This window comes from Theobroma cacao, chromosome 9, assembly GCF_053813885.1.
Source record: "Theobroma cacao isolate CCN51 chromosome 9, ASM5381388v1, whole genome shotgun sequence".
NCBI classification, from domain to species: Eukaryota; Viridiplantae; Streptophyta; class Magnoliopsida; order Malvales; family Malvaceae; genus Theobroma; species Theobroma cacao.
The window spans coordinates 49,889,240-49,907,367 of record NC_142647.1 but is presented as its reverse complement, the minus strand read 5'-3'; the positions used below and the strand labels follow the sequence as shown (position 1 = coordinate 49,907,367).

At 37.7% G+C, this 18,128-nt stretch overlaps 3 protein-coding genes across 5 annotated transcripts; 2 read left to right on the top strand and 1 right to left on the bottom strand.

Annotated features, from left to right (window-relative positions):
• Positions 1-728: 728 nt before the first annotated feature.
• On the bottom strand, positions 729-3,661 carry LOC18590989 (BAG family molecular chaperone regulator 4-like). 2 transcript variants are annotated; one of them, XR_001929621.2, is made up of 5 exons: positions 3,245-3,661; positions 2,453-2,709; positions 2,207-2,353; positions 933-1,302; positions 729-832 (listed from the first exon to the last, which is right to left on the bottom strand). XR_001929621.2 is itself a non-coding variant. In XM_018128455.2 (4 exons), exons 1-4 carry the CDS (start codon positions 3,468-3,470, stop codon positions 1,105-1,107), a joined length of 828 nt encoding a protein of 275 aa, XP_017983944.1. In that variant the 5' UTR covers positions 3,471-3,661; the 3' UTR covers positions 729-1,104. The 2 variants fall into 2 exon arrangements, 1 of the variants encoding a protein (XP_017983944.1); XM_018128455.2 differs by having other exon boundaries at positions 729-1,302.
• A 1,463-nt stretch (positions 3,662-5,124) lies between these two features.
• On the top strand, positions 5,125-9,398 carry LOC18590988 (RNA polymerase II subunit B1 CTD phosphatase RPAP2-like protein). Of its 2 annotated transcripts, XR_016028566.1 has the most exons (7): positions 5,125-5,792; positions 5,889-6,644; positions 6,757-6,950; positions 7,083-7,346; positions 7,600-7,758; positions 8,378-8,585; positions 9,106-9,398. XR_016028566.1 is itself a non-coding variant. In XM_018128304.2 (6 exons), exons 1-6 carry the CDS (start codon positions 5,213-5,215, stop codon positions 8,480-8,482), a joined length of 2,058 nt encoding a protein of 685 aa, XP_017983793.2. In that variant the 5' UTR covers positions 5,125-5,212; the 3' UTR covers positions 8,483-8,751. The 2 variants fall into 2 exon arrangements, 1 of the variants encoding a protein (XP_017983793.2); XM_018128304.2 differs by lacking the exon at positions 9,106-9,398 and having other exon boundaries at positions 8,378-8,751.
• A 3,029-nt stretch (positions 9,399-12,427) lies between these two features.
• Positions 12,428-14,158, top strand: LOC18590987 (Acyl-CoA N-acyltransferases (NAT) superfamily protein). Its single transcript, XM_007016863.3, has 2 exons — positions 12,428-12,859; positions 13,006-14,158. Exons 1-2 carry the CDS (start codon positions 12,686-12,688, stop codon positions 13,987-13,989), a joined length of 1,158 nt encoding a protein of 385 aa, XP_007016925.1. The 5' UTR covers positions 12,428-12,685; the 3' UTR covers positions 13,990-14,158.
• The last annotated feature ends 3,970 nt before the right edge of the window (positions 14,159-18,128 follow it).

Sequence of the window (18,128 nt, the reverse complement as noted above, 5' to 3'; positions counted from 1 at the left end):
ATCCGTTTCCGTTACTGAAGGCCTCGGGAGAAACCTAGTTAGAGCTAGCGTCCGTCAAGGACTTGGGATGTCTCGTGTTTTCTATACATCATGTAAAGATGGTCATGCATGGAGGGCTCCTAGGATGTCCTCAGCGACCCCTTTGGTCGTGACGGGCGACGTCGTTTAGGTTGCCCCTTGGAGGGGTTTTGGTTCTGTTCGGACGTACTTGACTTCATTTTCTTCCAGGACAAAAAATCTAGCTCGGTTTTCCAGATGTGGAAGTTGGTGCATGAGTAACACAGCCTGGAAGCGAGTTTTCAGTCCTGGGTTAATGATTTGTGAGAGGGTTAAATCGTTCATGGTCAAAGTGAAAGCTTTGCGCTTGTTTGTCTGTGTTGTCATTGGAGATTTACTTTTATGATTTAATCACTTCGATGATCTAAGATCGCTGTTACGTAAAATTTCCAAATTATTACAGAATACGAGGATCTAATTACCGGTAAATAATGCAAATCAAATCAGAATTACTACTACAATCTCTCGATGGTAACTTCTTCTGCATTGCCTACTTACACAAGAAATTAACAGTCCTTTGGCTCCGAGAGGACAACACTTCACACGAGATTCTTGAGCATTCTGCAAGTTACTGAACTTGCATTGAATCTGCTAAATATTGTTGCAATGGAGGTGTGCATTTCCTTGTGGAAGAGGGATTTCAAAAGCTAGTAACGAGAAAAAAATGGCTCTTCCCAAATTCTTAGTTCATTAAAACAGGTAATTCACTGATTCTAGAACGGGAAACTTACAGAAAGGAGTGCAACGGAAATGAGGTTAATATGTCCTGCTTCACCTAGCATTGATTAAAGATACCAACAGTGAAGCAAACGGGGCATGCAGGAGATACATCTTAATTATCTACCAAAACAAAGACAATTGATGTACAATCTTACCATGACTCAAGAAGAAGCCTCCCCATCTGTTTGTACTTAAAAAAAAAGAACAGCTATTCACAACGAGAAGGAGCATATAAAACTGTACTAAGATTGCAGGTTCGGTCCTATAACAGCATACAGGCTTTGTTCCGGGTTTGAACATTACTGACGGATATATGTGAACTTCTGCTTAGTCAAATACTTCCCAATCTTGAGTTATTCTTGTAGAGGATGGTAAGGGGGCTGGGGCAGTCAGGCTTCCTACCCCCGACTCAAATGCCTCCCATTTGGTAGTCACTGACACTGCATTGCAACTACTGCTGAAGGGATTAGAGTTTCTAGCCTTCAAATTGTCTAGGGTGTCCACAAGACCTTGGACGTGACGAACCTGTGCAGGTAAATCGAAAATGCAAATGTTTTTAATTTATCATTCATGTAAAACACATTGAACTGGTGAGATAAAGATATCTATTCAGTGATGAAATGCAGTGGAGAACTTAGTTTCAAGCCGACAAATGCACAGCAAGAAGAACTTTTTGTAGTTACTTCTCAGGGGTATCAATCGAGGTAATGCTAAGCCTAAGCCAATGGAAAGTTAACAATTGTTGCCCCATTGATCAATTGGCAAAGTCTCCTTTTGTTCACTTCTTCAATTTACAAACCTACCTTGTCCTTTTTGCTTTTTGATTACTGGTTTGGATCCAAGGCTTGTGAAGCCAGGACCACAAAGGAGGTGCACATGTGACATGATTAACTAGCCGTTTCTAAGAGGAATAGTATCTCAGTTTTCATCTGCATAGAGCCCCAAAAGGACACCCCATGCTGAGGATAGCTTAAACTTCTTTTCTCAAGGGGAAAAGCCACCAAATTTGTTATTAACAAGCACAATTATTTGTACCAAAAGAAAAAGGGTACAATTAGAGCAAGGAAGGATCCATCTATGTTGAATTTTTTGTCATGAACTCACTGAGAATAATCACTGATTGCTGGTGTGGGCTCCAACCCATAAACATGTCAAGTTCTCATTGATTTTCAAACAAAAAGGCTTTCACTTTCCAGCAATATTGTGTTGGTATAAACCTTGAAAACTACAGTCGATAACTTGAATTTTTGTGGCATGTGAAAAGAAAACCATCGCCTTAAAGCCAACACAAAATTCTAACTTGATAACAAGTAGCTCAATGTGTCTAGAAAATGTGGAACCGGTTTCAATAAAGACCATCACCGATAGAGAATTAGAGAAAAGAAATACAAAAATCTGTGATAGTAAGCACAACTGGAGAATCACTAACCTCAACCTTCCTCTGAACTTTGGCTTCTCCATTAGCCTCAATTGTATCCAATTGGAGCAATTGCACCATAAGCAACTCTGTCAAGACAAGGAATTTCTTTTCTGAAACCTTGGTACCTCCACGAACAATTGCCTCCAAAGCAATAACCTTAAAAAAGAGAGGAAAAAAAAAAGAATCAGTAGGATGAAAAGGTTCCATATCATAAGATAAGAAATTTAGTTTTCTCCATTTTCAGTGGATGCTAACCTTCTCAGAGAGTTTATCAACCTCTGCTCTGACCTTAGCAACCTCTTCATAGGCTTTTAGGATACTTTGGTTTCTCTTCATCTCGTCTAGCTTCCTCTCTTTGCTAGCTGGGTCCTCTAAAAGTACCACCTTTGACATATCTTTTACTCCAACCATATGCAAACATTCCTCGTCATCCTTTTCTTTCCCTTGGAACAGCAGCCTCTGCTCCTTGGGCTCCAAGCCAGTTTCTTGTGCAAGAACCCTTTTCAAATCCCCTTCAATTTGAACCAAACTCAGCAATTTAGCATCAATTTTCATATCGTACAACAATGTATGCAAAGCTGCCAACCCATTAGACAATCCGGTTGCTAAACTCAGACCCACCAAAGCAATGAAGCCAAGTCCAACAACTCATGCAATACCAAAGCATATGCACAAGAGATAAAGAGGAAATAGAGAAACAGAGACACATAATGACAGAGCAAGTAACTATGATAAAAGAGCCCTCACTCAAAAGACTAAATTTTGACATCAATTGGATCATGGTGGTGGAAGTGAAGAATGTCAAAAAGCTTGTGTTCAGAGTCAAAGAAGAACTCAAAATTTCCTGAAGAAAATTGTTTGAATCGTCTTTAATTAAATACCAAAATGGAAGTCCAAAGTTGGTAAAATAGAGAAAAGCACCATACACTTGCTGATATGCATTAATACCGTTTCCAAAACAAAAACCAAGACAACCAATCTTCCAACAAATTGCAACAGCTGAAGGCATGAAGACGAAGGAAAGCTGAACAAGAAAAAATGGTTTACCAAAAGTGGATTGAGCAGGCACGGTGATGTCATGGTGATAGGAACCGTGAGAAACTTTGATCTTGATCATGGGTCCGGAAGAAACATCCCCCACGTTCCTCTTTTGAACAAGCATGCCACCAGGCCTGAGCTCCCACTCTATCTCCCCTCTAACCACATTGTTCACTACCCTTTTTGAAGAGGATGATAATCTTTTCATGGTCAGAAAACAAACTCTTCCCACCATAAAAAAAAAAATGAGAAAGGAAAGAAAAAAGGTGAAGTTGGTGGAGAGAGAAAGAGAGAGTAAGGTATGAGTTTGAACTAACTGCAATGGCTAAGGCTAAACTAAAAGAGGATTGAGTAAGCAAACAAAAAACGCTTTCAGACAAAGACTCCCCAACAGAACTTCTTTTTCAGAGTTAGCGGTTGGCCAGCTTCAAACTCGTGTGTGTGTGTGTGCGTGTCTGGTCACTGGTGCACTCTGGTTTTTGTTTATCATTGATCCAAGCAACTAAGATCCTAGCAAAGATCATGGTGCTGGCAAAAATCCCACATCAGATGGAGCCTAAGCGTGTCAGGTGGGGTCCATCTGATGAGAATTATAGGATCGGACGGCCCACTTTCCTGGAAAAAAGTTTTTCACATGATTGTAACTGATGGAACAGCGGTCGGTCCCATGCTCTCACTTCAGACACCTTGTGGGGCCTTGATTGGTACAGGTTGAAGGAAGCCTTGAGGATATTTCTTCAGAGAATTTATGGCATTGGATACAGGAGACCAAGCTAAGCTTTATGACACTCCCAAATCTATATATAAATCATGCATTATAGTCTATACCATTATAATATTCTTACTCTTTGTCCTCGACCGTCGATCTTAATTTCCGAAAAAATAAAAAAATAAAAAAATTTAAAATTAAACAAAATATATTTCCGTAAAAGTAAAAAACGAGACAAACATTTCGAGACGCAAGTGAAGGTTGATAATCAAGCCTCCATATGGATATGATAGTAAAAGGAGAAAGTAGCAAACTACATTATGCCTTAATCATAAAGGAAAAGGCTCATTTAAGATAGAAAAAGAAAGAAGAAAAAGAAAGGCCAGTGTACCTAAGAAGATAACCTTAATTTGTAACTCAAGCAACTTTTTCTTATATTAAAATATTTATTGTAATCAAATAATTCAACTACTCTTATATTTTATTTTGATTAAGGATGATATTTGTTGGATTTGGTTTATCATATAATTGTAGGGTTGTGTAAGAGTGTTAATTCCTTATGACATGGACATATATAATAATAATAATTGAGGTAATTATTTAAAATAGAATTATTATTTTAATATTTAAAGGTATAACAACATGAGTATTTTTTAATTTAAATATAGAATCTTTCGATGCTTCCGAACAATATCATTTTGACCTAAACGGAAAAAAAAATCTTTCGTATTCAGTAGGATAATAACTAATATTAGAATAAATAATGTAAGTAATTGTTTAAAATATTATTCTAATATTTATACATATATATATATATACATAAATAATTTTGAATTTAAATTTAGAATTTATCGTGCTTCCGGACAATATTCATTAGGATAATAAATAATAACCAAGACATTTAAAAAATGAAATTAGTGACAATTTTCTAATTTCATACCTCAAATCAAACAATTTTCTTTTATTTCAAATTATTAATTAACAAAAAAAGAAAAAGAAAAATCACATGGTTTGAGCTTTGGAGCATGGTGGGCTTTTTTTCTTTCCCCTTAATTTCTTTTTCCATATGTGGGCTTGAGTCGGATTATATCCGGCCCAAAATATAGATGGGCTTACCGACTACGAAATGTCAAAAAAACCCTTACCGAAACCAATTATTTCCTACCCTCGCTTTTGCGAAGTTCAACCGAATACCGACTGCAACTCTAAAACCGCCCTCTCTCCAACAACATAGCAGGGAAAGGCTCTCGAAGAAAAGTTCGTCATCAATGGCTAAGGAACAATCAATCTCCGTATCGGAAGCCGTACACAAGATTCAACTCCACCTCCTCGACGGAATTCGTGACGAGAAACAGCTACTGGCCTCCGGTTCCTTGATTTCTCGAAGCGACTACGAGCATGTCGTGACCGAAAGGACCATTTCCAACACCTGCGGTTACCCTCTGTGCGCCAACCCCTTACCTTCCGAACCCCGTCGAAAAGGCCGCTACCGAATCTCTTTAAAAGAACACAAAGTTTACGATTTGCAAGAAACTTACATGTTTTGCTCCACCAATTGCCTAATTAATAGCCGAGCTTTTGCTGGGAGTTTACAAGAAGAGAGGTGTTCGGTTTTGAATCATGCGAAACTGAATGACATTTTGAGTTTGTTTGGGGACTTGGATTTGGACGATAATGATTTGGGGAAGAATGGGGATTTAGGGTTTTCGAATTTGAGGATTAAAGAGAATGAGGAAGTAAAAGCTGAGGATGTTTCGTTGGCGGGTCCTTCCAATGCTATTGAAGGCTATGTTCCACAAAGAGAATTGATTTCTAAGCCTACACCTCCTAAAAATAACAAAAACAAAGGTGAGAATTTTTGTTTTTCCAATTATTCAAGTCATTATTTATAGAAAATAATTAATTTTATTTAGTTTAACAATGGTTAAACTTTTTTTATTGCAGTGTTTGATTCTAGTAGTTCCAAGCTGGGTAGTAAGAAAGAAGAATATTTTGTTAATAATGAGTTGGACTTTGCTGGTACTATAATTATGAATGATGAATATACCATTTCGAAGAAACCAGGTAGTTTTAAACAGGGTGACAGAACGAAGCTGAGTAGTAAGAAAGAAGATTTTGTTATTAATGAGATGGACTTTACTAGTGAAATAATCATGAATGATGAATATACCATTTCGAAGATGCCCTCAGGGTCAAAACAGAGCTGTTTTGATTCAAATTTGAAAGAAGTGGAAGAAAAAGGAATTTGTAAAGACTCTGAGGACAAATGTGTGATATCAGGATCATCCTCTGCTTTGAGGGAAAAGGATTCTAGCATTGTAGAATTGCCTTCAACTAAAAATGTCTACCAGAGTGGTTTGGATACAAGTAGTGCTGAAGCAGAGAAGGAAACCCATGCTGACAAGGCAGTGACATCAAGTGAAACAGTGCTTAAATCCTCCCTTAAATCTGCCGGAGCCAAGAAACTTAATCGCTTTGTTACTTGGGCCGATAAGAAGAAAGCTGACAATGCTGGGAATGGCAATCTTTGTGAAGTTAAAGAAATGGAAACTATGAAAGGAGATTCTGAAATATGTGGCAGTGCAGAAGATGGTGGTGATGATAATATGTTACGATTTGTATCAGCAGAAGCTTGTGCTATGGCATTGAGCAAGGCAGCAGAAGCTGTGGCATCTGGAGATTCTGATGTCACTGATGCTGGTAGGTTTCTGCGTGCATTCAGTGAATTGTATGTGGATTCATCCTTTTAATGGTGTATTCAGAATTTCTGAGTTTGTCCATAACTCTATTTTGTCACAAAATATGTGTACAGTTTATGAAAATGGGCTTATCATATTGCCATCTCTATGCGAGGTGGACAAGGAGGAGCCTATGGAGGATGGTGATATGCTTGAACCAGAAACAGCCCCTGTAAAGTGGCCGAAAAAACCTGGGATTCCACATTCTGATATGTTTAACCCAGAGGACTCATGGTTTGATGCTCCTCCAGAGGGTTTCAGTTTGACTGTAAGCATCATAGACCTAACAACATTGCCATATTATTTCTCAATATTTGAAAGGGTTAACAATATTGCCGTATTATTACTGCAGTTTCTTTAGATGTTGATTACTTCTCCTACATTTTTTTATGTCCTTCAGCTATCAACTTTTGCAACAATGTGGAATGCACTTTTTGAATGGATAACATCATCTTCTTTGGCTTATATATATGGGAGAGATGAAAGTTTCCATGAAGAATACCTATCAATTAATGGGAGGGAGTATCCACGGAAGATTGCCTTACGAGATGGTCGTTCTTCTGAAATTAAAGAAACTCTTGCTAGCTGTATTTCTCGTGCTTTACCTGCTATTGTTACTGATCTCAGACTGCCAATACCAATATCCACTTTGGAGCAAGGAATGGTACTGGTTCTGAATCCATAATTGTGAAATGGTTAATCATATTGAGAAAATTCATGATAAGTCTAATTAGGGCCTTGAGGACATTGAAATGTTTTATTTAGGAGTTTTATTGTATTTATAAGACCATATTTCTAAGCATAACTTACTACTTCTGCTTATTGGTGAAAGCTCTTTTTACCAAAAGATTCCTTGCACTTCCCATAATCTTGAGTTGAGCTGCTTCTGAATGTACTCTAAACGTTCTTTTATACAGGGGCACCTAGTAGATACAATTTCTTTTATGGAAGCACTTCCAGCATTCAGAATGAAACAGTGGCAAGTAATTGTTCTTCTGTTTATTGATGCTCTTTCTGTATGTAGAATACCTGCCCTCACTCCACATATGACTAATGGGAGGATGCTCCTTCACAAGGTGAGGCTCTGAGATTGTAAATATAGCTAATCGATATTATTCAATGTACAACTGTAAGTGGAATTCTTGAAAAGTTCACCCTTGTGTATCAGCTAACGCTTGATAACATGATATTTCTGATGACTGCTTAAGTGTTTGACACTTGAAAAGCAAAATACTTCCAGTTACCATTAAACTTCAAATAATGGATTCTTCTTTTGATTTGCAAGCTTTTTGAGCTGTGGTAATCTGTTTTAAGGCTGATTAGCATCTTCAGCTTGTCTGGTCTGCTTGTGAATCTATCAACTAGAAGTATTTGAGAAACACTCTTTTTGACTTTATATCTTGCTAGAAAATGATATCTAATTGATTTTGCTTCTTCTCATAGGAGCCATGGACTCTCCGATTGCTTGTCTTTTGATGCATTAGTTCAATAGCTTTAACAAACTGCTGTTGTTGCATGAGATCACTGATTCCATACTTTTTTAAGCATATTAAAAATTTTGAGGCTGATGATATATGGATTCAATTGTATTTTCTTTTCCCCAACTAGAAACAGCTTTTAGATTTGATTCCCCAAAATTGTTGGTAAAATTTTCATCTTTTGTGATGTTCAATACTGTCTCTGTTGGTTGGTTAGGTGCTGGATGGTGCCCAGATAAGTATGGAGGAGTATGAGGTTATGAAGGATCTCATAATACCACTTGGCCGAGCACCTCATTTCTCTGCACAGAGTGGGGCTTGACATAGATCAAAGTCAGTCTTCCAACTGTTGCTGATAGTATTTGGATACTGTACATTAGTTCCTTATTTTCTTCTCCTGGAAGTTGTCAAAAAACTATTACAAGGTGCACTCTTGGACATCCAACAACTGTAATTAATGTTTAGGGTTTAGTTATATATAAATATCCATGTTATTGCAGTTTTGAATGAGGCTTGCATTATGAGATATCAATATACTTTTCGGGACTGATGAATTGGATATCTTAGATATTTGAGGATTTTGTTGAGAAATCATCAGATCATTCCTGGAGTATGTTGGTTGGAGACTAGTTGTTTGTTTTACACTACTGTTGCTTTCATTAAATTAATTTCTTTTGAGCTTAGATGACTCACACCAGTATCAAAGTTGTAGGTCTTTTCATGGATAACATTCCATTCCATTTCATACTTTAATTCATTAAAAGATGACAATCTTACAATCATTGTTCTTCGGTGTATTCTTCCTTTCTTTAGTAACTTCTGTCATTTCACATGCTGTTTATCGCTAAAGTTAAAAAGTCTAATGGATAATAGCCTAGCAAAAAGGAGTAGAAAAATACAATGGATAATATTTAGTTGTCATTTCACTTGCTGTTTTTCTTTTAGGAAATAAACCAAAATCCTGGGAGAGGGAGAAGATGCCTTACTGCTAGTGAATGTGATGTTTCCCATGATAAGATTGTTTGGCAAATTGGAAAAAGAACATCTAGATGATCTGATCTCTTCCACTCTAATTTTATGCTATCTGAATATGATAACCATGTGGTTGCGTATCCATTTTGTCTATTGTTTTGTTGCCGAAGAAATGATGTCTCTTAGCACCATTCATTCTTTCCACCAATCCATCAAAGATTAAGATAATGTGTATGTATTATGGTATCCTGCCTGGTATACTACTAAAGCCTGATATTTTCTTCTTTACTTCCTTTTCCATGGATTCATGCTCTGGCATCTTGGTTGGCTAGTTTAGTAAAAGTTACATGTGATTTCTAAACTCTCTTTGCTGCACTAGATTAGGATTTAGGACACATTCTACAATACCTAAATTAGACTGCAGGCCCTTAGGTTATCTATCATATTCCAGGACACTTGGCTAATAAAGACTGGACTAGAATTATCGATTATGATTAAGGAAGAAATCTTTTATGAACATCCTAAGAACGAAAAGCTTACAGAGAACAGATACTTGATGTATGTTTCTCTGACTTGAAGGATTGAGTTTAAAAAGAAAAAGCAAGAGCACTAATTAAGGTTTAGTTGACAAATAAGTTTGATCCAATCCCAAGCTGGAAGAAGAACAAATGGAAGTAAGCAGTTGCAGCCCCCTCCGAGCCAATGAGAAACTTCCAAAGAAGCAAATACCCTTTCCAAAAACATAAAGACCCCACTCTTTTTGATGGACTGGACCCCATCCCAAATGCTCCTCCAAAGTACCCATCAAAGAAAAGCATGCAGACAACATAATTCATGCAAAGAAAAACACAAAGACAATCTGTTCACTTCTTTTGTGGAGGGTTAAATCATGAGTTGAAAGGACCCATTAATTCTTTTTTGCTTTCTCTTTCTTTCTTTTAGGCTAAGATCTCACTGCCCATTTGGGTGGGTAGTGGGTGGAGGGGGGGAAGGAGGAGGGAGGAGCCCCTTCCTTTGTGATTTTACTGGGTGTTTTTGAGTGACCTTTTTCACACGTGTACACTTTTGCATTTGGGGGAGGGGGGTTTGATGATTATTATGATTAATGAAGAAAAAGAGGAAGAAAAGTCGTTGGGAGTGCACATGATTAGCTCAATTAAAGAAAGAATTAAAGAGGATGGTAGTGACAGTTTGGGTTTTCTGAAATAAATATTTGATCAAAGTGTGAATGTGGATGTGTTATTGGGGTTTCTGTTTGATGTGTGTTTTGGTGCACTAATCACATATGATTATTATCAAGATTTTAACAAAATCCCCAAGCAAGTGCGTAAATATATTTCTAAATTGTCTTTTATATTTTTTATATGAACAATCACATTATAAGATACCTCAAAAAAAAAGAAAAAGAAGTTTCATTCCGATGAATAAAATTTTGGTGCTTTGATTTAATTTTTTTAACAATCAATGATTGAAACTAGTTTTAAGAGATTCCAATCAGGCTAACTATTTTATTCAAAGTCTGCCACCCTACCTAGAATGGAGAGTCCTAGCAATGGAAGAGGCTTGGCAGAGATGGTAAGTTTTTAACCTTTAACTCAATACAGATCCTTTTAGACCAGTAGTTGCCTAATACATCTGGATGATAGACTTTATATGGTTATATGGTTAGATAACATTTATATGAAAAAGTAAAAGGGGAAGAAGGGGATAGGAAGAGAGCTAGGGTCGCCAAAAATATCACATGGCGTATAGGGTACTAAGCCTAGTGAAAAATGGCATGAAGCCCCATGCCATTAGGAGTTTTCTGGTTTTTTTTTTTTACATGACTTGCTAGTGCTGTTTGATGGAGTCTTCAGCAGGAGGAATTAACTTGACATAAAAGGATGATTGATCTTCTTCTTCTTTTGAGAGATAGTAAAGAGATCAGTGATTAGCAAGTCAAGTTTCGGTTTGTCATTTAGAGTCTTAAATGAAATAAGAAAGAGAGTTTCTGGTGTGAAACTGTTTACAACAAACCATGTAAAATTTCAATTTTAATTAACTCGTCTATTAAAGAATTTGTTTCTCTGAATTTATATTTAAAAAATAAATCATCTGAATCATATTCTTACAATAAATAATGAAATTGTTATTTGTCATTTGAATTTATAGTTGAAAGGTAAATTATCTGAAATATGTTATTACAAGAAACAATGAAACTGTTGTTTTGTCTTGAACATACGAAAGTTAAAACCCTGAACAATTCTGTTTCAGTATAAATCTACAAAAGTTGTTGATTTCACTAAACAAACACAACAATCACCTAATGCCAATGATCTTTGAGGGGGGTGGCGACAGCATATACTTGAAAGAATGTTTGGGTTAAAACATACGCGCTCAAGGCACGTCGCCCCTGCATTATTATATATCCAATCCCGTGTATAATTATTTCTAGATTAGTAGAAAGCCAAGCATAGTTTTTAGTGGGGTTTTCGCTTTCACTTTCGAATCTCAAGTGTCTTTATCTCAAGTGTTGGTCCAAGCCCACGCTCCCTCCCCCCCCCCTAAAAACAAAAGAAAAGGGAAATCATGAACACACGATGCAAATAGTGCCGTTTGCTGTGAAGAGAAAACGACTTCTCCCTCTCAAATCACAAATGCCAAAACCCCTTTTAGTTTAATCTCCCCACCTTTGGATATTATTAATTATATCTTTTTGATGGCTTCTACAAGCCATGCACTCCAAGGCCAACACGTACCCCCTCCCCACGCACACCCCACGAAATCTAGATGACTCCTTTAGGTGAACCTCATCTTCCACCATAAGTTAATTAATTAATGTGATGCTACTTGATTAACTATCCTAAAACTATATGATTAGATTCCAAGATATTTTGTTTCATTTCTTGCAGACCGTACGGTTTCTATATCCATTAGATTGGTTAGGTGGGAGTGTGTGTGTGTGTGTATTTTGGGAGGAAATTATGTGTATCTATGGAGATTTAAGGAGAGAAACTAAGCTGGAGTGCTTAATTTGGGTGATGAAATGAATCGTAGTTGGCCAACAAGAAGGTGCAGGGGGGAGGCTTAGGCGTGCACAAAGGCGTGAGGCTGAGGTTATCCTAACGTGGATTGGCCTAATTAAGTTAACAATGGCAAAAGACAAATGACAAAAAGCACATCTCCTAACTATTATTAATCACCTTTTGTCTAGTATTATTGTTTTGAAGGCCTAGGGCTGATGTTGATGATAGAGAACATTCCACAATTCTCCCCCACCACCACCACCACCCTACCCCCATCCCCTCCCCCTCCCGCCCTTCCGTATAAAATCATGACCAGCATGAAACTTTCGAAGCCAAAGTCAGCAAGTGGGAGTACGGGCTATAGCTATATCAAATTCAAGCAATAATATACTCTCTCTTCCTGGTCCTTTCTTTGGTTTCTCTCTCTCTCTCTCTCTCTCTCTCTCTCTCTCTCATCTTGAGTTATCTTTTTCTGATCTCTCTATATATATGAAACACTACTCTTTGGTGTATATGGTGGGAGATTATTGAGAGGAAATTGTATTAGAATGGGATATGGGGAGCTTATTATACGAAGCTATGACGCCCAAAACGATAGAGCTCGAGTGGAAGATCTCGAGAGAAGATGTGAGGTAGGGCCAGCTGAGAAAGTGTTCCTCTTCACAGACACTTTGGGTGACCCCATCTGCAGAATCAGAAACAGTCCGATTTACAAGATGCTGGTACCACTATTTCCTTTCTCTCTTTCTCTCTAGTTATTCTACAAACTAAGGTTTTTCTTTTTTTAATATGTATCATCGGACCATTATTAATCATACTGATGTCTTATCGAGAAGTTCCATTTTTGATTTGGTTTTTTTAATATTAGGTAGCCGAGCTGGACAGTCAGTTGGTTGGTGTCATCCAGGGCTCTATAAAGCTTGTAACAGTTCATAAACCACCCAACGATCTAGCCAGGGTGGGCTATATCTTGGGCTTAAGGGTTGCACCCCTTTATCGGAGACGAGGGATTGGCTCGAGCTTGGTGATCAAATTGGAAGAATGGTTCATTGCGAGTGATGTAGATTACGCATACATGGCCACAGAGAAAGATAATGAGGCGTCGTTCAAGCTCTTCGTAGACAAGCTCAGTTACGTTAAGTTCCGGACGCTAGCTATTCTCGTGAATCCTGTTAGCCATCGGATGTCCCGGATATCATCAAACGTTGAATTAGCAAAGCTCAGGGTTGAAGAAGCTAAATCCCTCTACCATAAATTCATGTCTTCAACAGAGTTCTTCCCGAATGACATCGGCAATATACTGAGAAACAAGCTGAGCTTGGGGACTTGGGTGGCTTATCCGAAGGGTGAATCGTGGGGTTACTCAGGGCCAAATGGGGGAGTATTTCCAAGTAGTTGGGCAATGCTTAGCGTATGGAACAGTGGGGAGCTTTTCAAGTTGAGGTTAGGGAATGCACCCTTATCTTGTTTGATGTACACAAAGAGCTCAAGGTTGATCGAGAAACTTCTGCCGTGCTTTAAATTGCCTGCCATACCTGATTTTTTCCATCCATTCGGGTTCTACTTCCTATATGGAGTGTATCGTGAAGGTCCATTGTCTGGAAAGCTGGTGCGGACGCTGTGCCGATTTGTGCATAACATGGCTTCAAAGTCTAAGGACTGCAAGGTTATTGTTACAGAAGTTGGAGGTAGCGACACATTGAGACTTCACATCCCACATTGGAAATTACTGTCCTGTCCAGAAGATTTGTGGTGCATAAAGGGCTTGAAAAACGAAGAGAAGAACAGCCTCCATGAATTGACAAAAACCCCGCCAACAAGGGCCCTTTTTGTAGACCCGAGAGAGGTATGAACAAAAGAAATCCTGACCCCGCCCTCTCCCTTTCGTCTGGCCTGATGAGCTAAACCCCACCTCATGTATTCTTTGACAAGTCCATCCATCTCTCCTGGTGGGGGCTTTTCTCTTGTTCCTTTCACATCGGTGACACAAAATCTAAAGAGATTTCCTTAATTAGGTGCCACCCTCGGTGTCCTTGCTTAAACTCATTTTTTGCACCTCATGATTCCGACTAATCAAGCAGCCTCTGCGTGGTCCAATCTTTGTCCCTTTCCCCTTCGGTAAATATTTTATCTGGACCCCCTCCTTCCCCTTTGTCGCGTCTCATACTGTTCCCCTCCCTAACGTGCCATTGTTAAAGATTGAAGAGGGGATTTCCCATTATCATGAAAAAAAAAATCTATAAAAACTACATATCAGAGCTGGCCTCTCTCTACGAAAATTTGGCCCTCGATGTTTTTAGCAAAGCATTTCCTACTGTTAACATTTCGGCGCATTTCTCTCTTTGCTATGTACTGAAGCATTTTTCGAGTTGGGAAGGTGTCAATCTCATCACCATCTTGAATACGGAACCCTCCATTTCCAGTAACCCTAGTTTATGCAGAAGGAAACAAAGTTTGATTAGGGTTTTAGGTCACTTGTCAAGTCGATGAAACCATGTTTAGATAAAGCAGCATGAGTTATAGGCATCTATTCCCTCCTACCAAATCTGGAATTAAGCCCTCTCGTCGTTGGCCATTGTTGATTCCTTTCCGGTCCTTCAAAATCAAACCCCATGTTTGCCCTTAAAGACTTGGTATAATCGGTGATTAACACAGTCTGCCAAAACATGAGACGCCTAAACCATTGGCTGACCTTTCAAAAGGACGTCCATGCAATAAACATAAGTACTCCATTTTCAATTAGTAAAGCTTGCTTCATATTTACCTCTACAAATTAAAGAATAAAGTTCATGATTTCCTTCTTTCCCCAGGAATATAAATTTGTGACTGATCACAAATTTGATTATGAAGCATGATATTCGGCAGGGTTTCAGTGGCTAAAAACTACATCATATTTGTAGTGTCTTTATTCATACTCAACTCGAAATTTAAGTTATTTTCTCTAAATATAATTGAAAAAATAAATAAATATTGTAATTCAACATAAAAATATGTTGATTGGGTTGATCTTTTTCCAAGATAGTACACCAATTTTCTTCTCTGGTGCGAGAGTACACACTTGATTACATTGCACACACAAAAAAATGTGTGACTAGAAAACATTTCCTCGTTTGACACTTAATTTTCAAAAATCTCCCTCGAGATAGTGACCAAGATTATTAGAGTTGATGAATTTGATGTTGGACCACAATGGACTAATAGTCACAGAGATTGAAAATCAATTGGAAATGGGTGATGCTGAGCTTCTAGTATTGCCATTTTCCCCTCTAGCAACCTTTGACAAAAATGCTCGGTGTGCAACTTTTCCAAGGCATATTCAAACATTGGATTAGACTGGCTGCACTATAAATTATTTTTCTAGGTATTAGCCTCATCTGCTGATGTTCAACGTTGAACTTAAGGCCTCCAAGGGCTTTCATTCACGTTAGCACCTGACCTGAATATCAGACGAACTATATGTATATATAATAACTTCCAATGGCTTATGACCTTGCAAAATCAAGGTTGTGATTGTTTTACCAAGGGGCCAAGGGGTACATACTTAAAAGGGTAAATCTCTATATGGTCCTACTGATGGTAGAAAATCGACATTGTAGATGAATTTCTCGTTGGACAAGGTCCAGTGTAAGCTTAGATAGAAGCTTGCTAAAGAAACTATAAAATTGGTATGATCACTGTCATAATTCTATCATTTCAGAAGTTTCTGATGATCATGTCGAAGTTTAGATGACGTTGAGGAAGGAAGGAAACATTATTATTAAAGTTTCCCAACAGGAAAGTGAGAAGAGCACAGATTGTTTTGAATGATAATGTCGTTGCACTAGTGCCATGCATGATCGATGATCAGGTAAAAGCTCTCAAAAAAAAAAAAAAAACAAAACAGTGAAATGAAAGAGATTAGGGCACTTTTTTCTTCTCATCTCTTTTTCCCGATGTTTCCTCTATTTGTCTCATCATTTGGTTCACCAAATTGGCTCGTGCATGAATAAATCCCTGCTTGTTTAAAGGAAAAAATCGTGCAATTATTAGCAGAGGAAAGTTTGCTTTGGAATTTGCGTATGCACATCATCATCCCCTTGGGGTTCCTGCTTGCCACATAGGGGAAAATGATAGGGGTTGGCCCAGGTCTTTCTTTATGTTGGTCAGGGGCCCAGATCTATTTGGACTTTATACGAAGTTCTGATTGGAACAAGCTTTGGGCTTTTGTGAATGATCTCCTTCTAAAGATGATCATGGAGGTGACCCAGTACTTGAGATTTGTCACTATCTGGGCCAGACTTGTATCCTCCAGATCTTTGTTTGGTTCTTAGTGGGTCATTGCCCTGTAGGGATAGTTTGTGTGTTTCTGCTTGCTTTTGGTTTTCTTTCTGTGCCTTTGTACTGTTTCTTTTCGTACCAAAACTTCTTGAAGCTAACGGAGGAATGTAAAAGCTTCAAAATCTTCTTGAAGTTGAAGGTGTCTGATAGCCTGGTTAATTAGTAAAAGGGAAAGGCTAATTAAATAAGAAACATCTACATTAACTTCCTACAGTTAGAGCATCTTCTATTATGCTCTTCCTTCTTAATTTTAATAAGCAACGCATAAATGATATATTGCAAACTCAATCGATTCAAAATTGATAAGTACTAATGTTGCAAGATTATTACTTTTTCCTCAAAAGACTAATCTATTTGTGGTGTGCAATATTCACGTTTATAAGTTCATCTTTACTTATCCGACATGAGATTTTGTTATATTTTCTCTTATTTGAATTTATGGTATTTTTGTTACGATCAAATAAACATTAATGTTACAAGATCATTACTTTTTTCTCAAAAAATTAACTTGTTGCATTATGCATCCATGTTTATAAGCTCAAAATCTCTTTTTTACTTATTCGATATGAAATTTTATAATATTTTCTCTCATTTAAATCTACGATGTCTGTTACGAACATATCACTTTACCTACTTCACACGTTGGAGTGCTTGGCATAACGTCGAAGTCAAGTCCAAATTGGCTCCATTACCACTTTGTGGTGGAACCATTACCCTCTGTTGAGTTGTACAACACTTCTGTTTATAAATCTAATGCTTTTTCCTTATCTATCTTGTATAAGATTTCATAACGAGCATATTAGGAAAGACACGACAAGGTTCCTTTCGGAAATTTAGTGGCTTTCACTGTTTGGGCCATCTGCTTCTTATCATGTACCCTTATCATTGGGCCACAGGGCATCAAATCGAGACCCATAAAAGTTCATAAGGAACGGGAAAAGACCCAAAATCATTTTGATGAAACATTGCATTTGTAGAGATAAAATTCTACGTCCGAATGGGTCTCTTGCATTGCATTATCATCATGGAAAAAGCCTATATCTCCGCACAACAATCCATATGGCTCTGTTTGATGACCAGCATGCAAAAGGCCTACATCTCCGCTTGGACAGCTCCCACACTTTAAGACGACAAAGTGGACTGAACATTGAATAATAATGATCTAGTGAAGATTTGCATATTTGCATTGCATTGCATGTGTGCTGTAGCCAATGATAAACGACTCATCCTTTTCTCAACCCAAATTTCGGCTCAAGTCTCAATAATTCACACACACAAAAGATAATTTTTTTTTATATAAAAAAGGGTATATCTTAATATGGAAGAAGAAACAACAATCTAGGATATTTTCAGTTTTTGTTTGGACCTAATTTTCTTTTCATGGTACAATCTCTAACATAGACTTGATACATTCAAAATTTTACATTTAAAATACTCTTCACAAAGATCGAATTAGGACCCAAATTAGCAACTTTGCTCTTATGATTGTCAGCCCAAAGGTTAAGTCCAAATGGTTCGGTGAGCAGGATTTGAGGTCCAGCCAGCCCATTGAAATATCCGAAGGATCTAAGTTTGCAAGTAGAAGAAAAGACTGAGATACATGAAGGCCCATATTGTCCTATAATTAGCCCCAAATATTATGACTTGAAGGTCTACTTTATGTTCTTTTCTATC